Consider the following 26,622-nt stretch of genomic DNA (forward strand, 5'->3'; position numbering starts at 1 on the left):
TATATATATATATATATATATATATATATATATATATATATATATATATATGTATAAGCTCAGGTATCATAGTAGCTATGAATGAAGCTGTTAGTACATGCTGGTAGTAGTAGTCCACAGCTGTTGGAGTGGCACAGATGGATGACCTCTGCCCTAAAGCTGCCCTTTAGCCATAACCTGATATTGTATAGGTTTCCTTCATTCCATTAATGTCAACAATGTCTGCAGTGTGACCCCCTGGGCATTATCCGCTGCCAAGATGGGGGGTACTTGGTGTGTACAATGGTTAGGTAGGTGATACGTGTAACATCGACATGCAGCCAGGACACAAGGTCTCCAGCAGAACATTGCCCATCACACTGCCCCCACCAGCTTGTCTTCTTCCCATGGTGCATTCTGCTGCCATCTCTTCTCCATGTACACGCACCTGGCCGTCCACATGGTAGAGAACATGATCCATCAGATCAGACGCCATTTTGATTGCTATATGCCCCAGTTATGATGCTCACATGTCAACTCTAGGTATTTTCAGCAGTGGGCAGGGGTCAGTATGGTCCCTCTGGTCTGACTGGCATGTGGATATACAGCCCCATATACAGTCCCTGTAATGTCTTGATCTGACTCTTATCATAGCCAGTCAGAACCAACTGGCTACGTCTTCCCATAACCCCCTCTGTGGCATAGAGTCTAACAGGCTAGCCTTCATCCCCAACAAATATTGATGAGCCTTGGGCGCCCATGACCTTGTTACTGATCACCGGGAACAATACTGACTAAGTACTATGTATGATCCCCACCATAGCCATGTCCATATTTTTACTTCCAATTCTTCACACTCCAGAACTGACCGATCAATTGTTGCTTAATGTATCCCAATCCTTGGCAGGTGTGACAGGATATATATTCCTCACCTGTATTATGGCTGATTAGTGTACAGTATATAGTGTCCTGCATTGCTTCACTAACAGTTCGCACACCATGGCCCTGTCCTTGTGGTTTCTCGGGCGTACACCATTGGTAGCACGCTATATACAATAGTTACCACATTTTCACAAAGATATGACATACGATCCCTTGTGGTTTTCCTTTTTGTCACAATATGGTAACTACTGTATATACTGCCAGGAGGTTGTCTATAGTTTTTTTCCCCATTCACCCAGGGGGCAGGAGGCAGCTGCTTACTATGTTGTTTGATATAATTGTAGTTTTCCCACCAGAATATCCACTCAAAGTCTGATCAGTAGGGATGTGATGTCTGCGAACCTGACTAATCCTGAGGATTTGGGTGCCCAGTCACAATAATGCATATCTGGTTGGCACTATGGGAGGCACTCTCTTAGATGGTGGTACTATGGCGTGATTGACCTGTAAAAATAACCAAAAATCAAAAACCTCAGTCTGTGTCTTAATCTCTTCCTCTCCCCATTCCCCTTTACACAGCAGTTCTTGAACTTCCTCGTCTTCATTGTCTTCCACATCTGCTCAGTTTCTTCCTTGTGAGAAGTAAATAAACCGTATTGTTGTCTGGTTTCTGAAAGAGATGATTGCACCTGTCCATGATATGGCTGTCGGCAGCCATATTACTTCCTGCTGTCAGTAATGTTGTGTATCTATCCATGGCCTGGCGCTGTGTTAGTGCCTTCAGGTATGATGTCAGGGCCTCATTGACTTATGGTCTGGACATAGTCTACTAGTGACTACATCCAGGCTATTCTGCAAGCATTTTAGTTTGGGATTGGGTGTGGTTTGCTGTGGTTTTGAGTTGTAACCCAAACAGGTATACATAGCTGACTACGTTCAGGAAATTGGAACCAATAAGCCCTATGCCTTTCAGTCAGTGGACACATTGGCAGCCAATTTACCGACATGGGCCGAAGAGTTGTGATGTGAATGACCCTATTTAATGACATCGTATGATCCAAGTGTAAAGCAATGTGCACATCCACCTACTGAGCTGAGTGCTGGAGGACACACATGCTCAGTCACTTGTCCCACAGCCAGGTCTCTGCATAGTGACTCTCTGCTTACTGCAGGAAAGGAGATAAGTCTATAGCAACATGACAGGATAGCTGAGAAGGCTCCTACTGCCAGAGAAAAGGGGACTGTATTGTCAGCTGCCAGAGGGGGAAGGAGACTGATTCTGTCCAGGGCCTGTCCACAGAACAGAATGTTGATGTATACAATGGCACACACGTGCCAGATCCATTGATTTTAGGGAGCGAATGTAATATTGTAGTGAATACATATGGTGAATTTCAACCCATAGTTTTTTGGGGGATCTAAAATGTGAATCCTCCTGCGAGTACCACGAAAATGCCATAGTATAAATCTGCCGCAGATCCTGTACGTGTGAATGCACCCTTAGGCTGTGTTCACACTACGTATATTTCAGTCAGTATATTTCAGTCAGTATTGCAACCAAAACCAGGAGTGGATTAAAAACACAGAAAGGCTCTGTTCACACAATGTTGAAATTGAGTGGATGGCCGCCATATAATGGTAAATAACGGCCATTATTTCAATATAACAGCCGTTGTTCTAAAATAACAGCAAATATTTGCCATTATATGGCGGCCATCCACTCAATTTCAACATTGTGTGAACAGATCCTTTCTGTGTTTTTAATCCACTCCTGGTTTTGGTTGCAATACTGACTGAAATATACATATACTGACTGAAATATACATAGTGTAAACGCAGTCTTATAGCGACTTTTTAAAAGTGATTTAAAAAATTCAGGCAGATTAGAATTGTGGGAGGGAGGATTTTTTCCATTCCCTACTTTTCATGCCCCCGCAGTATTATTACGTACTACCAGGCTTCCTAAACCGTCCATACACATAAATAATAATGGTCACATTTGGCGCAGATGTTTTTGCCCTGTGATATTGTCATGTGACTATCACACCCCGATAGATGCAATGAAGACACATATATGCCTGATACCCCGTAGGACTATGTGGCTATTTCTGGCCCTTGCCGCCTACAGCAGAGGAAACATATGTCACCATACTTTTCCTGTCTGAAGAAGCTGCCAACTCATCACTGCCTTATAAGATGACATGACATGGCAGGGACCCATAGACATTACATGTAGCAACAGCTTACACTTTCTGGCATCAAAGCAAGAAGATGAAGACGAAGCCACTGCAATGTGTCAGCCGCACCATTTCCAATGACCAGATACTACTATAAGTGGTCAGGCATGATATTATAGAAAATACTTCCCCCCCTTGTAGTATACCGTACTGAAAGAGTCCATTGTAAGGAAGTCTAAGGCATTGATGGTTTAGGTAGAAAGTAGAAATAGTAAATTTAGGTTGTTCCTAGGGAACCCCCTTATAGATGGAACATTGGACAGCTGGCCAGTTTGCCACCCTCTAAAACTTACCATATCAATGACCATCAGCAGTAACAGATAAAAATCCATACAAATAATTCCCATAGTTATGTTCAGCATAAGACCCCATGCACATAGGTATATCGTTCTTCCTATTCCCTGCATGGCTTTATTGGATGCTGTGTGGCAGACACTTTGGCGCCTTTGTGTCCTTGGTACAGAGTCATGTTTTCCACTATATGGAGCCTTAGGACCCTATTAGAAGGTTTATGTTTGTGTAATAGGGCCTGAGGCCTCATTCAGTTGGCCACAATTTAGCTGAATTGTGGCTACCAGGCCCCGTCTGGCTGTGGGTCTAAAGATCTGAGGTGCTTTTACTTTGGGCCATCGGATCCACCAGTGGGTCAAGAGTTGCGGCTGTAATAAAGGCACTAAAATCCAAATGTGTGTAGAGTTGAACCATCTTCTATTGCAATATATATATATATATATATATATTATTTTTTCCCCTGAAAGATCACTCATAGGTATCATTTACTAAAGCAAAAAACCGAAATACATAAATCATGTATATTTCAGCACTATACATTAGGTTGCTGAGGGAGGGGATAGGGTGACGTCCCCTGAGGCCTGGCAGGCATCCATGCTGCAGGTTCAGACACAGCTCGGTGCTCCTGTAGACAGACGATTTCACCAGTTCCCGTGATGAAGCCGCAAAGCATGTTGAAATACATGTAAGTTTATTCTAAGAGGTTGGTGTGTTATGTCTTGAAGGATCTTGCTAGGATGATGTATCTACGATTAGTATTATGGCAATATGAAGAAAAATGACAGAGTAAATCATAAGCCCATATTTTGGGATGTCCCATGATGACATCTCCTTTATTAAGATAGCCGTTCCTGTAAATCCTAATGATCAGCTACTCATGGTCATCCATCTAGCGGCCAATGCCCATCCATGTATATGAATGGCGTATGTGTAATATGTTTTTTCCTACAGTGGCTGCTAGATGAAAAATCGTGTGGCGGGGGTCAAAGATATGCGTTTAGGACCCCAAACATCATATTTTAACATGTTCCCCTGAAGCTAAGTACACTGACATATAAGTTACAATGCCCCAGTCAGTATAATATACTGTACATCATTGTTTTATATGGGAAGCTTTGTAATAGCCTAATAAAGATCTGAGGTTTCCGTATAGTGGGAACCATACTTCTCAATAAGTTTCCTCAAACTGCGTATAAAAGTCAATGTAAAGGGCTGTGATGTGGAAGCCACAATGAGGTAACATATTAGTGTATATTTTACGGCCATGAGTTGGACTCCCACTTCTCTCTAACTTTGGTTCAGTTCCATCACAGAAGGAAATACCCCTGGCTGAAACACTGAAATAAAGCCACTATATGGCCGTATGCTGAACCCTCCGTACTGATCACTAATGTGTTCTATATGGAAAGTCCCTGCCATGGTTAGTTGTATTTTCCTATAGTTCCTTTTAACTTAAGAGCACATACCATATTATATATACAGTAAAAACCTTGGATTACAAGTAACTTGAGAGTTTTTTGCAAGACAAGCTATATAAATTTTAAAAGTGACTCTGTACCCACAATCTGACCCCCCCCCCCCCCCAAACCACTTGTACCTTCGGATAGCTGCTTTTAATCCAGGATCTGTCCTGGGGTCCGTTCGGCAGGTGATGCAGTTATTGTCCTAAAAAAAAAAAAACTTTTAAACTTGCAGTATCTGTGCCCTAACTTTGCACCACTATCCCTCCTCCCCACCCTCATCATTAGGAATGCTCCAGGCAGGTATTCTCCTATTCCCCACCTGTGTCAGCGTGGCACATGGGCTGGATCATTAAGGACCTGTGCAATGTTCAACATGGAGAAAATGTTTCAGTGGCATTCCTAATGATGAAGAGGGTGGGGAGGAGGGATGGAGGGGTGGTGCAAAGTTAGGGCACAGATACTCCCGTTTGGCACGGGCTTCAAATTTAAAAGTATTTTTTTTAGGACAATAACTGCATCACCTGCCGAACGGACCGCAGGACAGATCTTGGATTAAAAGCAGCTATCGGAAGGTACAAGTGGTTTTGGGGGGGAGGGTCAGATTGTGGGTACATAGTCGCTTTAAAAGACTGTAACTCAGTAAATGAGCACGATTTCTTAAAGGGGTTGTCCGACTAAAACTTACATGTCCCCTATCCACAGGAGAAGGGGCGAATCTGCACCTTCCCTCTAGTGTACGCCAGTGGTGCAGCCTTCATAAATGTCCCCCATAATCTTCATTGGATGGTGTACTATGGAGGTATTTCCCCTAGAGCTTTGTATGACAATGACATCTGAATGTAAATTCCTAATGTTGCCAACATTCTATGGTTATCAGCCAGGTATTTTTCCATGTCGAGCTCTTCCAGTTATGTCCACCCCTCTAACTAAAAAAGAGAGAGAAAGAGAGAGAAAGAGAGAGAGAGATGAACAGACAATGAGGAGAAAAAAAACCAAGAAAAGAATGCTAGAAGGTAAAGAGAATAAGGGCCCTGCAACATGGAGCGATAATCTGCCGAATCGGCAGATCATCGCTTCATGTAATAAAGACATCAGCCGATTGTGTCTTTAGGTCCTGACCTAAAATCATTAGCTGCCAGGTGGGCATCACTACGTGTAACAGAGATGCGTGGCCGACAGCTGATTATATAAAAAAATAAAATTCACGCAGACCTGAGGCGGGCAGAAGCACTGGGGAGCGTGGACAGGTACATACAATAAGCTGCACAATGATCGAGCTGTGTAAAAGGTTCAGTAAGCTAGAGTGCCAGAGTGTAATACGGCCCTAATAATGTATAGGGATCCCCATACACTTTCAATAACTGAAGGCTGACTCATCGTCCCACCCTTAGTTATATCTCCCGCCATCTGCCCATCATCCCCACATACAGAAATATACCTTAGATTGATGGCTGAATCCACCACGAGTGGCGGGTTTAGCTGTCTAAAGTCTAAGGTGTATGGGGACCTAAGAAATGGAAAGAAAGATGAAAGATAAAAGAAACTGTAGAATACAGTTAGGATAGAAAGAAGAGAGAATTAAAGAAGGGGAAGGGAAGGTTGCTGGTTGTATATAGCACACGACACACTGTTTTATAATCATACATTTATTAGTATCTAACCAATAAGAGACATTTGGTCTTTGAACCAACAATTAAGGCACATATTCTGATTTACTGAGAGTCAATGGACGGTTGCATAGTCAGTTAGAACAAGCACGATATTCAGAGATTCACGTGGTTACTGGGGGTTGGCAGTAATAGGAACGGTACTGTCCCACCACAGGGTTGTAACGTAATAACAATACCTCATTTCCAGTATATTTGATTGAAAGAACACAGGAAAGCTCTTGGTTGCTGTATATGGCTTTACGTGCTTTCATAGAATGAGAATAGGTGATACAAGTATAAGGTATAAATACATTGCCCCGTAAAAACACAGATCGATCTTGTGCGAATTATGATACCCGATAACAATAAGGTTCAGAGATCATGACAAGTCTGGAGCCGAGAAAGGTCCGGCCTAGATGGGGCAGAGACCATAAGGAAATGGGTGGGCAGGAAGCGTGCTCAGGTTCTGAGAACTGTGCCCTGCCAAATGCAAATGCTTAACCGTGTATGTGCCAGGCCCGGCACCAACCTCATCAATGACAACCGTATATTATACAATCAGGGAGAATTGATGGAGTAATCATTTAAAGAGGAAATCCTGTCAAAATAGCTATAGCTACATGAAGGTTCACATTGATCAGAGATTTGTGCTCAACCCGAAGCGCGTCATAACTGATCTGAATAGACGTTTGCTCAGACTATTGAATTGAGGTACTTACTACTTTAGCGTTGGTCCCAGACCACAAATTTCGGCATATGATACCAATTTTGTATTGATTCAATAGATTGAATGAAGCAACCTTGCAAGTATTAAAGGGGTTATCCAGGGATACAAAAACATGGCCACTTACTTCCAGAGACAACAAGACTCTTGTCTCCAGTTCAGGTGTGGTTTGCAATCAAGTTCCATTCACTTCAATGGAACTAAGTAGCAAACCCCACCCAAACTGGAGACAAGAGCGGTGCTGTCTCTGGAAGAAAGTGGCCATGTTTTTGCAGCGCTGGATAGCCCCTTTAAACGGATTCTACCATTTTTCCCTCTCCAGTTCCTATGCAGACCTATTTCCATGGCTGCAGACTACAAACAACTCTGTATGTCCGTTCCTGCAGTCATACTTCTGATATGTAACACACAGTTTAGTGCACCCTTCATGGCATATCCAGATCACCTTACCGGCACTCCACCGACTAGTACTGTACATTTCATCCCTGCTTGCTGGCAATCTAGGAAGACGTGTAACTTTAATTTGACCAATTAAGATTGTATGATATCAGAATCTATTAAACCTTGCTTGGATCAACATTCTACATCATGGAGTTTATAAAATCTAAGCTGTGAATGAGGCGTGAAACGCGTTGGGATATTGGCAAGGAGTCAAATAGTGTTAAGTGTAAAGCAATGGACAGCAGCCAAAGCAGGAGACGTGTATGAAGCCGATCATGAGCTTTACATACAGTCAGGCGGAGATGTATGCCTCATGATTAACCCTTGAGCTGCTGCTAGGGGCTGGTAAAGGGCAGCTGACAAATAGTTCAAATATGGACTTAATTTGACTAAAATAAGGTTGTGTTCACATCCAGCTTTGCCATTTGTACATATGGACCATCATATAGAAAGATGTACGGCGCAGCCCTGTAATGTTACTACGTTTTGTCTATTTCCAAAGCATATATAGTAAAAAGGGCTAAAGATGCAATACCAGACACAGCCTATAGTGGTGCTATTTTGTTAAGAAGAATCTATAAAATGACTGCAAATTATATCCGGTAACCATGTCATATGAATGGTTGGATAGGACATCCCATGTGTTTCCCCTACAATAAATTATGAATGAATATACCCGAAATATAGCAGAAAATGTGATAGGGAAGGAGCAAAAATTTGGGGCAGATTTACGAAGGTGTCTCTTTGTTGCCCATAGCAACCAATCCCAACAAGCTTTCATTTTTGAAGAATGCCATATGAAAGTGATTGGTTGCTATGGGCAACAAAGGCCTTAATGCTTATAATGAGCACTGCAGAAGCAGGTGCCCATAGCAACCACAATGTGACTGGTTGCTATGGGCAACACCTTTCCTGTCATTTTAGGAAGATGGCGTTGACCCTACATAATAAATTAAAACCTTAAGACGCGTAATTGTATCCGCCGGTATAGCAGATGCTTCACACCATGACATGTTCGCTGTGCAGCTGCCATATTCCCAGACACCTCTGGGTTTCACAATAATCTGCGTCTTCATCATCTCCATCCAACAGCTAAGACAAAGGCTTCATGGTTGGAGCCGCCCCTGGATCTGCCCTGTGGGTGCAAACTGAGGCTGTAGCGAGGCCTGATGAAACGCTCAGACAATGGGAGCTGTGTATTTATTACCTGGGAGGGGAGCGCTCTTGTGTAACCTGACTTGGAGCCTTGGGTCGGTAATGGATATACTTCCTGCTGCGCCACAAAATTATAAGACTTTTCGTTAACCCAATCCTTGTCAGTATTAAAAAGACTGCTGCTAAAAATTCTGCCATGACATCTCCCATAAAGACTGCCATCCAGCTTTTCCTGACTCCTGAACTAACTATGAGCTTAGTTTCCCTTTAAAGAGGACCTTTTCCATTGAACATCCGTCAGTATCGTCTTCTAGAGCGGGAGGAGCTGTGCAGATTGATATATACATCTGTCAGAAAAAATCTGTATAATTGTATTTTATCCATTTACATTTCTGCTCACTCTAGGCCGAGGAGTCCAGTGGGTGGTCCATAGGACCGCCCACTGGACTCCTCAGCCTAGAATGAGCAGGGATTTCAATCAATAAGTTTTAAGTTCTACTGAATCTTTCCTTACATAAAGACATATCAATCTGTTCAGCTTTTCTTTTTCTAGAACACGATGCTGGTGAATAACAAAACAATGGTGACCGGTTGGAGTATAGAGGGTGAAGTATGGTCCATATAGACTGATATTACTGAGGATAAAGGGTCAGTTTCTTACAGATGAAAATGGCCATTTGTGGACACAGGTACATCTCGTATCTTAAAAGGGTTTATATTAATAAAACCGTGGATTCACTTTTTTTTCTCCCCTAGAAACAGCACCACTAATGGCCTTGTCTGGTACTGCAACTCAGCCCCATAACCACTGTAATGAATTACTAAGCAACCTAACAATGGGACAGAAAAGCAATAGAGAAGCGCCTATAGACATTTCTTTCAGACATCCCGTGATGCCCATGAGAGAACTAATTCCTCTTTTTTTCTGGTGAAAGACCAAATTTTTTTTAAAAGTTAGCTATTATTAGCTACTTAGCCCATGCTAAAGCTGACCCTACAATATAGGAGCTAAACAGCCCCCTATATCACAGCTTCTGTCATGCCTGTGAATAAGTAAAATGGTGGCTATGATAACTAAAAGCCAAGTGAATCCCTTGAGGGGGGGAAGGGGGGCTTCCACCAGATCTAATATCGTCACCTTTGTACACATTACTATTGTTCCTCTAAGCCAACAGAGCAAATAGCCGGGTCCTGTCACAGCTGTGGCCGCCATGTTTACTTTCACAAGCCTGTTGAAACAGTGATAAACTGTCTACGTCTCTCCAGTCTGTATAATCTCCTCCAATACCACATACACAGCATGCATCTGCCTCTAGATGTATGCCGCTCGGCCATCTTATAGGTCAAATGACTATATACCAGGGATAGAATCCAGATCTCTGTCAGCGCCTATACTGGGGTTTTATCAAACATGAAATCATAATGTGATCTAATGTAGAAGTGGAGGCGCCTCGCAGGCACACGCCAGCTTACGTGCCTGGAAATCTGGCCTGCTTAAGTGATTATGTGAGATGCAATCTCCCTGAGCTGCTGGTGACGCTTCTACTCTTTCAGCACCATGAATTCAGAGTAACGTTATCTCTAGAGATTGCATCACCTTCAAAATGAACGGCCAACCCACATAAATAGAGAAAAATACAACCTAAATACTGTGTATATATGGATAAAACACATAAAACATTACCCCATCCTATCTTTTACTGGTTCTGAGTTGTATTGAACTCCAGAGCTGAATTTGAAATTCTGCTACAACTAAAAGTCAACAAGCTAGTTGTCAGACACACTCCTTACAGCTGAGATTCTATGAAGAGCCTTGGAGCGTCCATAGGCCAAACAAACCAAATTACTGCCCCCTGTGAAAGCAATAGGTCTTCTGTTGGCTGATCACGGGATTGTGCAGCCCTACAAAACATCACCGATCGGCCAAACAGGGGATGTGTAGCTGACAATGATTAAAGTGAAGGCTCATGCTGCCCTGGCTGCACAATCATTGAGCCGTGTATAGGGATCAATCTGCAGATCAACATTCGTATCAGGCAGGGGTCTGCCTGTCTAAAAGGACCCTTAGGTCTGACACTAGTGACTGTGCATAGGCTACGTGTTTCAGAATGCAAATCACTAGAAAAATCTGCAACACTAAACCACCAAGGAATGAAAATGGATTTCAGCTCTGAAGCCATAGTGTAGCTTCACACGTACCATATCGCTGCGTTTTTATCGCTGCATTTTTGCTGCGTCTTTGCTGCATTTTTTACATGCCCGTTTTGATTTTCACATGATTTTTATGTGAAAATCAAAACTCGCATGTAAAAATCGCACCAAAAACGCAGCGATACGGTACGTGTGAAGCTACCCTTAAGAAGAATGCAAAAAATGGAGCTCTGGATTGGTACCTTTTTTTTTTTTTTTTTTGTTTTTTTGGATTGGTACCTTTTGATCTTTACAACTAAAGTATTGGTCAGCATTGGGGCTGTATATCCAAAATGGCAGGATATAGACATGTGTGAGTAAATATTATATATATATATATATATATATATATATATATACATACATACATACACTTGAAGAGTTGCTTCATTTGATATTATATATGAATTGGTGCAATGACATGGCTGCAAAAGTGGAGCTACCCTGTAAATGAATATCTACAATAAAACGCGCCTATAAACCTAAGTTAAAGTGGAAAAGGCTAGTGCTCTATAGCTCCACCCACAGGATGTGGCGAAACGGACGCATTTACCACAACTTTTATGCTCGTACATATGGAGGCTGCAGCAATGTGAGCCGAACTAGCCGATATAAAATTAACTCTATAATAAGATTATTCCTATGGCTACTCTGCCTTGTCTCGGAGGACACTCACATTATGTGACCCCGGTTGCCGGATCAGCTTCCTCTGGGCATCGCAGGATAGAAGACAGGCCTTAGCGACATTGTATAGTGTACGCTGATACATGGTAGCAAACCCTCAGAAACGGGGAGACATTTGTGGTGCTGTTGTGGTGGTTTGTCCCATGTGAGAAGTATTAGGCCTGGGCAGGTGTTCAGCCTTATTCACTGACTGCAAGCAGAGATATATATGCATAAAAAAGGTTTCTTTTCCTTCTACAGCCGATGCGACTACAATCACTGAATGAATTACAGAGCCGCCAGTGACGTGGCGGACGCCATTTTTAATTTATTAAGTAATATGAAAATTACTACTCTAAGCCCAAATCATCACTGTGTCTATGGTGCCGGCTTGGACTTTCTGCTTTGCATAGGAAGAACATATAGGAGGCTGAATACTTCCATAGGATAAGTCCTGCTCAGGTCCAGCCATATGTTATACAGCCGCTCTGCTACCTGTACAGAATATATGGTGGAGTAAGCCAAACCTATTTAACCCCTATTATGCTAACCCTACACAATTAGGGGAGACCCTTAAATGGCGGTGATACATAGGGACCCCTCATTTCCTTCACATTTTCTGGATTGACACCTTTCATTGAAGGACAGAAATGACTCCTGCCTATAGCCAACATGGCTTGCAGGACGACTACATTCAGTGTCGGGTATTAGTCAAGGGGGGGCGCCAGCGAGTTCAAAGTGCTAGTTAACTCTTTGCCTACCAGGATTTACTGCGTTATTAAATTAAACTAAATCATAGAGAAAAATAGGAGAAAGGCAGGTGTGGGTAGTAAGTGCTACCCAGCATGAACTGGTGAGGCTGTGGGCTGGACACACCTTGACAGCATGAAACAGCCATGGCTGCTGTGACCGACTAGGAAAGTCCTTACATAGGCTGCTCAGCTTTCTGGCCGTCTTCACCGCCGGACACTTCGGAGTCTTCTCCTAGGATCTGGCACAGTTCGCTGAGCCGATGCTGCATCTTTGGCACTCCGGCGAGCTGCTGCTCCAGCCGCTGCTTCTCCTCGGTGAGCGAGAGTCGGGCGGCTGAGTCCAGCTTCTCGAACTTCCATCCTCCTTCACCGTCAAACTGTAGTAAGTGAGTGTGGTATTTCCTATAGGGAAGAAGAGAAGGCAAATGTGTGATGTATATGCATATAGCATTGGGATAAATGAGCCAAACCTGAAATTGAGGGGGGGGGGGTCTGCAAGTGCAAGTGAATTTTGTACATAAATGCCCTATAGAAACCTCCAGCGCCTCATTGTTCCGGGCGATGTTAATGGAGACGTCAGAGAAGATGCAGAGGCGGCAGGACAGTGATTGACCGAATGAAAGACGAGAGGAAGCGGCGTGGTAAATGCCCTCGTCTTCCCTGGGTAAGGTCTCCTTGTCTCCGTGCTCCATGTCACTGTACGTACTGCAGAGGAGGGAAGAACAAGCCTCCATTGTCCCAATGTCCCCTTCATGGAGGCCAAAGGCTGGAAGCCATCCAACTCCTCCATCTGTGACGATAAAAGGGGACAGAAGTGGGGCACAAAAGGGCAGCTGGGGGTCACATCTCCGAAAATGCCAAGCATCCCTTAGTTAAGGCAGCAGAGATGCTGTTTAACCCCCTTGCTGCCTGGAGTGCTAACCCCTCATGGTATTGCGATCCTGAGGCACTGACTTCACAGGATCCACATATAATAGTGCCTTGTGCCTATGAATATCCATTATTTCCTGATTAAACGAGAGTCATACGCTCCGGCATTCATAGAAAGGTTCTCACATGGTCAGAACGGTCCAGGTCTTTGCCACGAGGCCTGGATGTTATTCTGCCTGCTGCACGACATTGTGCATTGTATGAGCCCTGTGCACACACTCCATTGCTCAGTCCCCTTGGGCCTCCTTTCTTATAGATTTTTAACACTGATGTGACTGCGGTACGGCTAAGGCTCCAACCACAACCTAGAGACTTAGGGTCCTATTACACGGAACGATTATTGTGCGAAAAATCGTTAAATCGTTCGAATTTAACCGATAATCGTTCTGTGTAATTGCAGGCAACGATCAAAAAATCGTTTATATGTCGCTGATCGTTGATATAGCTCTGAACCTAAAATTATCGTTAGTCGTTCACTGTAATTACACGTTCGTTCAAGTTCCGCATTTGTTCACTAATCGTTCAGTGTAATTGCACATTGTTCGTTGTTTTTCTGGGATCATAGTAATGATTGCAATAACGATCATAGTAACGATCGTAACTAACGATTATCATTCTGTGTAATATGGTGACCGATTTTAAGTTAACGATAAACAATCTCGTTTGCGATCGTTTATCGTTAAAAATCATTCCGTGTAATAGGACCCTTAGGGTCCTAGTACATTAAACAATCTTCGCCTGTCCACGGCCGCAGAGAAGCACCAATCAGCCGGATCAGCACTCACTTCCTGTGCCTTTACACGGCACAACTAATCGATTAGCTGGGCGGCACGAACAATCCCTTGTATCGTTTGTGCGGCCATTTAAATACATTCCTATTGTGTAAGGGCCATTATGGACACTTTCCAGTAACTTTTGGCATCATCAGAAAATGTCCCTTTTGTTTAAATACAGTTTTAAACTTTTTATTTTTCAAAGAATTTTTTTTTGTTTTTTTTTCAAATTTTCTATTGTACTGGCCATATTATAAAATAATCCAGAAAACTTGCAGTTTTAATATTCATTGCTAGGTCTGAGACTAAGCTGCGACTTTCTGTTGTGTATGTGATGATAAGGAGGAGGCTGCTGGAAAGTGATCGGTGCAGCAATACAGAGATAGCAGCTAGATAAGACAAGAGCCTACAGTGCCATAGAGCACACACAGGCATAGAGAAGTGACATAAGGGTATGGCACATGGACTGATGGGCTAGTGTATCCCAATTACAGCCAGAAGAGGGGATCTGAAAATTTAAACAAGGGGAGATTTACCCAGGAACTGTCCTATTGGTACTGCACCCACCACTAGAGGGAGCTGTCAGCCAGCCCTCCCGAGATCTAGGGCCTACACCAGGGGTGGGGAACCTCCGGCCCGCGGGCCGCATCCGGCCCCTGAGACCTCCCGATGCGGCCCGCGGCCCGCAGCTCCCCTGTGATGCTCGCCGCTCTGCTGGGGAAGAAGCCGGCATACACCGCATCCTCCGGTGTCTGTGACAGCTGGCGGACACCGGAGGATGCTGTCTGTGCCGGCTTCTTCCCCACTAGAGCGGCGCGTGTCTTTAGTCTCTTGCGGGCCGCGCGCGATGACGTCATTTCATCGCGCGCCGCCTGCAGGAGAAGACCGGCACAGAGGACCTGGGAGAGAAGAGGACCTGGACAGCGTGGGAGCGGAGGTAAGGTGAGTGGGATGTTTATTTTTTTATTTGGGGGTTAACTAGGATCCCAGGGACATGATTGATGGGGGGGGACAACTAGGCTACCAGGGACATGACTGATGGGGGGGACAACTAGGCTACCAGGGACATGACTGATGGGGGGGACAACTAGGCTACCAGGGACATGCCTGATGGGGGGGGGGGGAATAACTAGGCTACCAGAGACATGACTGATGGGGGGGGGGGGATAACTAGGCTACCAGGGACATGCCTGATGGGGGGAATAACTAGGCTACCAGAGACATGACTGATGGGGGGGGGGGGATAACTAGGCTACCAGGGACATAACTGATGGGGGGGGGGGACAACTAGGCTACCAGGGACATGCCTGATGGGGGTTAACTAGGCTACCAGGGACATGCCTGATGGGGGGGGGGAATAACTAGGCTACCAGGGACATGACTGATGGGGGGGGGGGAATAACTAGGCTACCAGGGACATGACTGATGGGGGGGGGGGGACAACTAGGCCACCAGGGACATGACTGATGGGGGGGACAACTAGGCTACCAGGGACATGACTGATGGGGGGGACAACTAGGCTACCAGAGACATGACTGATGGGGGGGGACAACTAGGCTACCAGAGACATGACTGATGGGGGGGGGGGGGGACAACTAGGCCACCAGGGACATGACTGATGGGGGAGACAACTAGGCTACCAGAGACATGACTGATGGGGGGGGAATAACTAGGCTACCAGGGACATGACTGATGGGGGGGGGGGACAACTAGGCTACCAGGGACATGACTGATGGGGGGGACAACTAGGCTACCAGAGACATGACTGATGGGGGGGGAATAACTAGGCTACCAGGGACATGACTGATGGGGGGGACAACTAGGCTACCAGAGACATGACTGATGGGGGGGGAATAACTAGGCTACCAGAGACATGACTGATGGGGGGGGAATAACTAGGCTACCAGGGACATGCCTGATGGGGGTTAACTAGGCTACCAGGGACATGACTTGGGGGTTAACTAGACTACAAGGGGCATCACTGGGGGTTAACTACAATAGCAGGGGCACTAGGGGAACAATACTATGCCTTGTCCTGGGTGCTGCAAACCCCCGCTACTAACTGCCGCACACGGTATGCGGCCCTCGAATGATTTTATTAATGCCCGACCGGCCCTCGACATGGAAAAGGTTCCCCACCCCTGGCCTACACGGTAGATCTCGGGAGGGCTGGCTGACAGCTCCCTCTAGTGGTGTAGGCTACACTGTAGGCTAAACCTTCCTGTTAGAAATATCCCTGGTGGAATCTGTGGCAGAAATTTGAGAGAATATCCTCAGATTTCTGACAAGGATCTTAAATTTCAATTCCAGTGTATTAAATTAGATGCGGATTAGCCCCATCAGCAGATTCCACATGACTTTTTTTTTTTTAAACATGACCCAGATTTTACACTTTCAAAGAAAACAATAAAGCACAGATATATGTATGGTCACATACAGACAGTATATAGATGGGCCGGGAGGGACTCAATCTCATATTCTACACATGCAAAACAGCCAGCTTACCATAGAGACGGCCTGTGAGTGATAGACAGCAGAGCGATCCCAGCATCCTTTGCAGCTTGGAAGATCTTGCCTTCCACGTCAATGCTGACAGCACTTGTGCACTCGTCCAGGAGAGCGTATTTCGGTCTGCACAGAGATCAGATTGTTACAAGATGTTCTCCGACATTCCATCCCATGGACACATAACCCTTAAGAAAAGGTTAGGTTTGTATGGGAAGTGTTGCCGACACCCAAACAGCCTTATATCTACCAATGAGGTAGCTATCTACCTCTCAGAGTGGTCATATGACCCATGGCGGCATGACCATAGTGTGCACCTATACAGTCCTGGAGGTCATATGACCCATGGAGGCATGACTACATTGTGCATCTATACAGTCCTGGAGGTCATATGACCCATGAAGGCATGACCACATTGTGCATCTATACAGTACTGGAGGTCATATGACCCATGGAGGCATGACCACATTGTGCATCTATACAGTCCTGGAAGCCATATACACCATGGAGGCATGACCACATCATGCATCTTTACAGTCTTGGAGGTCATATAACCCATGGAGGCATGACCACGTTGTGCATCTATACAGTCCTGGTATTGGAAAATGATGAACAAAAAAACTATGGGGGAGATTTATCAAACATGGTGTAAAGTGAAACTGGCTCAGTTGCCCCTAGCAACCAATCAGATTCCATCTTTCATTCCTCACAGACTCTTTGGAAAATGAAAGGTGGAATCTGATTGGTTGCTAGGGGCAACTGAGCCAGTTTCACTTTACACCATGTTTGATAAATCTCCCCCTATATGTTTCATAATACAACAAATGAGATGAGAAGGATGAAGTTACTAATTCTATAGGTTTTGGTCATGAATTCCCCACTCCCACAGCTAGTGGGCGCAATCTCTGTTCCCAAGGGACCTGAACATAAGTCACAATAAAAGAGCTGAACACTAGTCACGTTCCCTAATAAAGAGCCACTTAGATCCTGTCAATCAGACTTTGTGGAGGACCCCAGCCATAAGTGTCTACAGCGCCACCACAGGAGGAAACGAGGCATTACACTGAATGAAAGCTGATGGCTGTGTAACACATGGACACGCCGGGTCCTAAATTGTAAAGGAAATTATTTAAATAGAAAAGGGTTGCGGTCAGAGAAAAGGGTTGAGGTCAGAGTAAGAGGTCAGCGCCTGTCCATTATACTAACTTTTGGTAAAACATTCGCGCCATTCCAACACGTTGCTTCTCTCCCCCAGACAGGACGTCTTTCCAGTCGCTCACAGAGTCCCAGCCTGTATGGAGACCACAAGTCAGAGGTCAGACCTTCTATCATATACATTCACAGTGCTATATACTGTACTGGATTGATGGCTGATAACAGAGAGCAGACACGACCCTGATACCCCCCCATATACACTACTACCCTCAGGAGGTGTATTGGCGCGGCCAGGCACCTCTATGTGAATCCCGGGATTACATCACAGTCACAATGAATCACTACCAGGCTGGGAGCACACGTGTCATTGTTTTCTCTTTGTTCTACCTGCCGGCAGATCTACACTGGCACCAGGACAGGAAAATGGATTACGTGATGGAATAAACAGATTGCTGCTGATACCTGCACAGAGGAGGCAGAAGAGGTGGTGAGGATGGCGTCACTAACAGGTGTTATCATTATGGAGGATGATAGTAGTCACTGGCAGAGGGTAGAGGGTGGGTAGGGTGATAGGGGGGAGAGGGAGGTGCAGTACTGGGGAGAGCAAGAGGAGACTACATGGTATTCTGTATGGAATGGGCAACTAGAGTAGTGACTGGTACAGGGTGGCAGCATCAGTGTAGTGACTGGCAATGGGGGGCATCAGTGTAGTGACTGGCACAGGGGAGGGGCATCAGTGTAGTGACTGGCAATGGGGGGCATCAGTGTAGTGACTGGCAATGGGGGGCATCAGTGTAGTGACTGGCACAGTGGAGGGGCATCAGTGTAGTGACTGGCAATGGGGGGCATCAGTGTAGTGACTGGCAATGGGGGGCATCAGTGTAGTGACTGGCACAGGGGAGGGGCATCAGTGTAGTGACTGGCACAGGGGGGAGGCATCAGTGTAGTGACTGGCACAGGGGAGGGGCATCAGTGTAGTGACTGGCACAGGGGGGAGGCATCAGTGTAGTGACTGGCACAGGGGGGAGGCATCAGTGTAGTGACTGGCACAGGGGGGAGGCATCAGTGTAGTGACTGGCACAGGGGAGGGGCATCAGTGTAGTGACTGGCACAGGGGAGGGGCATCAGTGTAGTGACTGGCACAAGGGGGAAGCATCAGTGTAGTGACTAGCACAGGGGGAGGCAGTGGTGTAGTGACTGGCACCGGGGGGAGGCATCAGTGTAGTGACTGGCACAGGGGGGAAGCATCAGTGTAGTGACTAGCACAGGGGGAGGCAGTGGTGTAGTGACTGGCACAGGGGGGAAGCATCAGTGTAGTGACTAGCACAGGGGGAGGCAGTGGTGTAGTGACTGGCACAGGGGGGAGGCATCAGTGTAGTGACTGGCACAGGGGGGGAAGCATCAGTGTAGTGACTAGCACAGGGGGGAGGAATCAGTGTAGTGACTGGCACAGGGGGAGGCAGTGGTGTAGTGACTAGCACAGGGGGAGGCATCGGTGTAGTAACTGGTATAGGGTGGTGGCATCAGTGCAGTTATTGGCACAGGGTGGAAGCATCAGTGTAGTGACTAGCACAGGGGGAAGGCATTGGCGTAGTGACTGGCACAAGGGGGAGGCATCAGTGTAGTTACTGGCATGGGGGGAGGCATCCATGTAGTAACTAGTACATGGTGGCGGCATCAGTGTAGTGACTAGCACAGGTAGAGGCATCAGTGTAGTGACTAGCACAGGTAGAGGCATCGGTGTAGTGACTGACACAGGGTGGCGGCATCAGTGCAGTGACTAGCACAGGTAGAGGCATCAGTGTAGTGACTAGCACAGGTAGAGGCATCGGTGTAGTGACTAGCACAGGTAGAGGCATCAGTGTAGTGACTAGCACAGGTAGAGGCATCGGTGTAGTGACTGACACAGGGTGGCGGCATCAGTGCAGTGACTAGCACAGGTAGAGGCATCAGTGTAGTGACTAGCACAGGTAGAGGCATCGGTGTAGTGACTGACACAGGGTGGCGGCATCAGTGTAGTGACTAGCACAGGTAGAGGCATCAGTGTAGTGACTAGCACAGGTAGAGGCATCGGTGTAGTGACTGACACAGGGTGGCGGCATCAGTGTAGTGACTAGCACAGGTAGAGGCATCAGTGTAGTGACTAGCACAGGTAGAGGCATCAGTGTAGTGACTGGCACAGGTAGAGGCATCAGTGTAGTGACTAGCACAGGTAGAGGCATCAGTATAGTGACTAGCACAGGTAGAGGCATCAGTGTAGTGACTAGCACAGGTAGAGGCATCAGTGTAGTGACTGGCACAGGTAGAGGCATCGGTGTAGTGACTGGCACAAGGGGAGGAGGCATCGATGTAGTGATCAGTTTTCTTACCCTTAGATTCTGGTACTAGGAAAGCTGGTGACAACCAATATATCTTCAATATAGTTACACACCCAGCTTTTCCAAGCTCCTCAATGGAATATCATCCTAGAAAATACTTGTATTATCCATGAAGTAACAATGCTGTGTTCTTCTATTCCTCTATTATTTCTCCTGGAAATGTAGCTGGATATTACCAATAGTGGGTTTCCTTACACAGTTAGCACTGATGCATAGGGGCACACTATGCAGGGATCGGCCCCTTTCACAGGAAGAATCCACTCATACATTTCCAGGAATAACAACAGAGTAACAGCATGATGCTGGTGAATGCTGGGGAACAGCTGCAGAACAGTCCTTTACAGGGAATACAAGGGGTATAGACATATATATTAGCAGAGCGGACAGCACCTCTTAGTTGTGAGGTCAGTAATCTAGGAAAGCTGGGTGACAACCACCCTGAGAGCTGCCAAGGCTGCCATATTGGATGTGGCTTAGTACACTCATTGATGTAGCTGTAATACAAGGACTGAATCCAATATGTAATGTCTAGAATATAGAGAGACAGCACCGGCAGGGCAGAGGTCATCCGCTGTCTTATGTGAGGGAGAGAACTGTTAAGAAGCCCACTTTGACTGAGGGGGCTCATCCTGCCAGGGCTGCGGGGAAATGTGAGTCAAGTTTTTCGAACAGCAGATCGGCCATTTCCGGAGGGAGCAGAACGTCGCAGGATTTACAAAACAATGCCAGCGATGGGAATACAGGTGGCCTGAGATCCGGCAGCTGCAGTGGAACGGGACAGGTAAGTATACATTTCTCACATTCCCCCTGCAGCTCCGGCAGGATGAGCCATAGTGAAAAATACCCAGACAACCTCTATAAGGTTTTATAAATCTTACGATTGTTGAGTTCTATACAATGATTATACCACCATCTGCAGGCTGTAAGCTGGTACTGCAGTCCATGATACACTCTATATTCGAACCTTTTAACAGTACAATCACCACCTACTGGCTGTAAGCTGGTACTGCAGTCTATGGTACAATATATTGTAACCTTTTTATACCACAATCTCCACCTGCTGACTGTAGGCTGGTTTTGCAGTCTATGGTTCATTGTTTATTGGAAGACTTAACGTCACAATCTCCACATGTAGGCTGTAAGCTGGTACTGCAGTCTGTGGTACAGTCTATGTTGGAACATTTTATTAGCACCACCTGCAAGCAGTCTATATTGGAACCTTTTAATGACACAATCTCCGCCTGCTGGTACTGCAGTCTATGGTACACTCTATATTGGAACCTTTTATTAGCACCACCTGCAGGCTGTAGGTCTATGCAATCTATGCTATACTGTATATTGAAACCTTTTTTATAAGATGCAGGAAGGACAGACACACAAATTCCAGAAGTGAAGAAGAATGTTAAGATGTGGAATGGGCTTCAGTAACCCTGCTCCCTCACCTCCCTCTCGCTGCACCAAATAGTTGAGATTTACAATGTGCAGGATGGCCTCCAGGTCCTTGTCATTGAAGCCTCTTGATCGCATGTCACTGGCTGTGTCGGGGTAAATCACTTGATCTCTGAGGGTGCCCACAGACATGTAAGGCCTGGACAAAAAGAACAATAGGTTGTCAAAAGCATGTGCACATACAGGGGGCCTGCAGGAGGATACTCAATACCTCTAGTATTAGTCACCACTCTATATGGGACTTCTGAACATTGTGCAGAATTGTACAAGTTCAACAATGTTAACAAGTCCCATATAGAATGAATAGAGTGACAGACAAGCATGGGCACCACCGCTTCAGTCACTCGGACCAGAACTGACATATGTTTTTGTGATCAGTGAGTGTCTCTTCTGTTCAGCCAGTTATCCCCCATCCTATGGACCGGGGACAACCCCTTTAATGTTCCTACATAATACAGGTGTGCTAAACATTATCATAGTTCTAAATCATGGGTCTCAAACTCAATTTACCCGGGGGACGCTGGAGGTAGAGTCTGGGTGAGGCTGGGCCGCATCAGGTTTTACACAAGAAGGGGACTGGGGGGAGCTGGGGGGTGACAGAGGGGACTGGGGGTCTCTGAGAGGGAACTGGGGGCGACACAGGGGACCGGCACCGGCGCTCTCCTCTCAGCCGCACATGCAGCTCCTCGATCTCTGGAGGTGGAGGCCGCGGGGACTGCAGGGTGAGGTGATCGCATCGCTGCAAGTCCTGGGGCTGTAAAGCAGGATCGGGGGTCTTCACTGCATCCCCTGATCCTGCTGAACAGCCCCAGGACTTGCAGCGATGCGATCACCTTGCAGTACCCGCGGCTTCCTCCTCCAGAGACCGGGGGCTGCATGTGCGGTAGAGACCCTAGGGGGCGGCGGCTCTGCTAGGCGGCTGTAGGCCCCTGCACCGCACACCTCCCCTCTCACCACCACCACCACCGCCGCCCACCTCTCAGTCGTCTTTGGGAGGCCGGCCGAACAGCTGCAGCCGTCCCTGATGCCGACCCCCCTCTGCCGCGTCATCAGCTACTCAGCCACGATTGGCTGAGCATAAAGTTAAGCTCAGCCAATCGCAGCTGATGAGGGCCGCACTTACAGGAAAGCTACCATTGAGGTGGGGGCCACAAACTAGTGTGCCGAGGGCCGCAGTTGGCCCGCGGGCCGCGAGTTTGAGACCCCTGTTCTAAATGGATTGTACCACAGTGCCAACTACTGCTGCAACAATGATCAGCAGCCACCTAAAGGGGTTTGCTCACCAAGGCCTTGTTGCCATTCATCCGGGATATTTGCCATTTGGGCTCCAGATGGTGGATAAAGAAAAATATGGCATGAAGTCCGGTCCAGCAACTACATGCCAGATGGCAAAGATACCAGATGTTCTATAGATCCGGCAATGTGCCCAATTTCTGTCTGTCAATATATGAAGCAGTGGTCACTACTAGTCCATTCACATAGAGGACCCCTGTTTCCATGATTGGTGGGGGTCTCAGTGGCCAGGATAAAACTTTGTTAAAGGGGTATTCCAGGCATTGATTTTTATTTTGAGAACTGTGATCCGACAGGTGCTAAACAGAAAGTGCAGACCCAGGAGCTCTGTGAGAATGGTGGTTAAAGGGGAGCGAGGGAGGTAAGTATGTGTTTGTTCCCTTATATGTAGGACCTTCCTGAGGACAGTTGTAAAGAAAGGAAAAAGAATCCCTGTAAGTAGAAAACATTAGAATAATGTCCTTATAAATGGCTACTGTACCTTTGTGGTATGTAAAACATATGCTGCGGAGGAGGTTTGTACAGCACGCCGCTATATGCAGGCCACAGACCTCCCAATATACGAAACAATGAACTTTTCCCGCAGCCATTGGGTCCAGTGATCAGAAGATGCATCCCCTCTTCTACCTACAGGGAAAAGAGTGACAGGATAACAGAACCATCACTAACACATTTGTGACCACCACCCACAGTGTACTTGCCAAATAGATTATGCAGCAGTATATCCAAATACCAGCTCCACACATAGATCACTCTTCTATGCTCCCTAATGCCTTCTGTTGTCCCTTTTAATATAATAGGGGGTGTCAGGCCAACAAAAGCAAAAGTGCCACATGACAGTCAAGCCTTGTAAAAGCCTCTTTAAAGGGAATATCCCTTTAACTTTTTGACGTGTGGCCCTTTTTTGGGTTCAGGACCTAAAAAGTGCCATTTTAGGCATCATCACACCATCCTCATAAGAGTTCATTTGATTTCTATCTAACTCTAACAGATACAACTAAAAAAAAAAAAAAAAATCTGTTGCATTTTGATCCCGGACGAGCCCCCAAACTATGACTATAAAAAACACAAACTAACTCCGATTCATTTTTTTTTTTTTCTAAATTTCTTCATTCGTAATTGGACACTATTAGCATAGGTAAACAGTAATATTTTAAAGCGTCCAAAGTCAGAACTATGTCAAAAGTCAGAGGGAAAGAGTCAGAACAAGCCACATATAGATCACAAGGCAATAACCTATACAAAACACCAGCTATAAAATTACTAGAGAAACAATGGTGTAAATAAGTACTAATGTCAGGGCTCCTGTAGCAGGGTCATACATGTGCAGTACTATTATAGAGCACTGCCAGCTCAAATAGGTCCTTGGTCCTTGGACCTTTGACTTTGTCTTCTTCCTATCACTATTTAGTTGATGATAATACTGAACCTTGACACTGCTGAACCTGAACCCGCTGCATCAGCCTCCTCTCTGGATGAATCGGAGGCAGTCATCTGCACCGCTAAGATCTTTAATAACTAAACGGCGGTAAAACTGGTATCGTGTAATCTGTTTATCGGGGAAAGTTATCAGAGCAATGGGATTGAGTAAGACAGTGTTTACTGCGTTGGGATCAGTCCAGGGGAAAGGTCGTGTCCCTTGGATGTCAGGTCATGACTATCGTATGAGATTATGCTAATGTATTTGGGGGCTGATAGACCTTTCCCCCAACTTCTGCGGTCAGGGGAGACTGAACCAGTCACGTCCACCTCTCTAGTGACATAACTCACTTTTATCTGTGCTCAATGTGCACGTCAATTCTTTTCTCTTTTTTTTCACATGGTTTTGCAAAAACTAAGACCTGTGAACATGGCCGTAGGCATGTCCACACCTCATTTTTTGCCACCCTTTAGCTTATGCACTATATACCATTCCTGACATTTATGTTAAATGGAGGCCGTGACGGATTTCATCCAATGCCTTCCACCTGGAGTCATCTGGGTCTTACTTCATACTCCCCCTCAAGGAAGCCTCCCTACAGCCTGGGGTTGTTTCTGATATGGATTCCCTACAGTGACATCTGTCACCCACACGCTAATATGGTATCCTTTTAAAGTGGTTTTTCATGCTTAGAAAAACATGACTGCTCTCCTCCAAAAATAACACCAATAATGTGAATGGAGCTGAATTGTTGTAGGGGTCGCGCTGTTTTTGCAAGAGAGTAGCTGCACTTGGATAATCTCTTTAATGGTTACCAATAGATGGAATGACAGAGTCTTCCACATTACTCTGTATTCCAGTATACAGGCTATGGCTATGTTCACACTACGGATGAGACCGGCCGTTCCGTGACTCAGCCCGGATCATCACGGCCGGTACTTAAGTACCGTCCGGATGATCTTTCCTCCGTGGAGCTCTGATGTGTGTACGCTCACGATGTGTGTACGCTCCGGCCGGGATCCCATAGCAAACAATGCTATGTTCCACCCCGCACATCTACGGCTGTAGTTCTGCGGCGAGAACTACGGCCGTAGAATTACGTGGTGTGAACATAGCCTATAAGGGCATCTTTAGGGCTAAAGGTATAGGTATAAAGCTATACAGACTTGTTTAGCTTGTATGTCAGAAGCTTACCCACCACACTCGCTAAGGAACACAAAGTGAACATAGCCTAAGGTCTATAGGTGTAACCAGACTGGAATCTGACCAAAGCTGACCAACCACATCAGCTTTGCAAAATCTCTTGTTCCCTCAGGGAATAATCAATGACAGAAATCAGATGGTTATTCGGCCCTGGGCTCTAGTTGTCCAGATTTCTGCATATAATTAGTTATTAGGTCCAAAAAAACTTTTGACCTGTCAAAACTTTTGCACGGAGTCTGAGTTTTCAGATCCCAATTGATCTCTGGAACAAGCAAGGAGACATATGCACTAAGCATGTTCTCTCTGAACAAGCTTAATGCACAGACAGACTCCTAGGTCCATGGCACCGTCACTCCCAGGTCCATGGCACCGTCACTCCCAGGTCCATGGCACCGTCACTCCCAGGTCCATGGCACCGTCACTCCCAGGTCTATGGCACAGTCACTCCCAGGTCCATGGCACAGTCACTCCCAGGTCCATGGCACAGTCACTCCCAGGTCCATGGCACAGTCACTCCCAGGTCCATGGCACCGTCACTCCCAGGTCCATGGCACCGTCACTCCCAGGTCCATGGCACCGTCACTCCCAGGTCCATGGCACCGTCACTCCCAGGTCTATGGCACCGTCACTCCCAGGTCTATGGCACCGTCACTCCCAGGTCTATGGCACCGTCACTCCCAGGTCTATGGCACAGTCACTCCCAGGTCTATGGCACCATCACTCCCAGGTCTATGGCACCGTCACTCCCAGGTCTATGGCACCGTCACTCCCAGGTCTATGGCACAGTCACTCCCAGGTCTATGGCACCGTCACTCCCAGGTCTATGGCACCGTCACTCCCAGGTCTATGGCACCGTCACTCCAGGTCTATGGCACTGTATCAGAAAATAACATCACTTGCCATCACTCGATATGTGAGTCATTTGCTGAAACTTTTATCTTATACGTATCTAATAATAAGAGCCACGAGCCATGTACACTGGTGCTTACCCGAATATCGAGGCTGGCAACCACCACGTCGCCTGTTGGGGTGACAATGGGAATGTTCTCACATATGATGCCGTTCTCCACATCCACAACTTTTCCTGTGG

General features: G+C 46.2%; 1 protein-coding gene across 2 annotated transcripts in view; it reads right to left on the reverse strand.

Annotated features, from left to right (window-relative positions):
• Nucleotides 1-6,482: 6,482 nt before the first annotated feature.
• The window catches only part of ABCD1 (ATP binding cassette subfamily D member 1), a 43,759-nt gene continuing 23,619 nt past the window's right edge, over nt 6,483-26,622 (reverse strand). Inside the window, exons 5-11 of one of the 2 annotated variants that reach the window (XR_011358617.1) lie at nt 26,522-26,616; nt 23,391-23,536; nt 21,610-21,755; nt 17,841-17,925; nt 16,635-16,760; nt 11,252-12,828; nt 6,483-11,214 (exon numbers count right to left, since the gene is read on the reverse strand). Coding sequence is in view for 1 of the 2 variants with exons in the window: in XM_069942620.1 (XP_069798721.1) it covers nt 12,600-12,828; nt 16,635-16,760; nt 17,841-17,925; nt 21,610-21,755; nt 23,391-23,536; nt 26,522-26,616 (827 nt within the window). In the remaining variant the exon portion in view is untranslated. Of the gene's footprint in view, nt 12,829-16,634; nt 16,761-17,840; nt 17,926-21,609; nt 21,756-23,390; nt 23,537-26,521; nt 26,617-26,622 lie in introns of both variants that reach the window. The other variant, XM_069942620.1, reaches the window with a different exon arrangement.

This window comes from Dendropsophus ebraccatus, chromosome 10 (genome assembly GCF_027789765.1).
Source record: "Dendropsophus ebraccatus isolate aDenEbr1 chromosome 10, aDenEbr1.pat, whole genome shotgun sequence".
NCBI classification, from domain to species: Eukaryota; Metazoa; Chordata; class Amphibia; order Anura; family Hylidae; genus Dendropsophus; species Dendropsophus ebraccatus.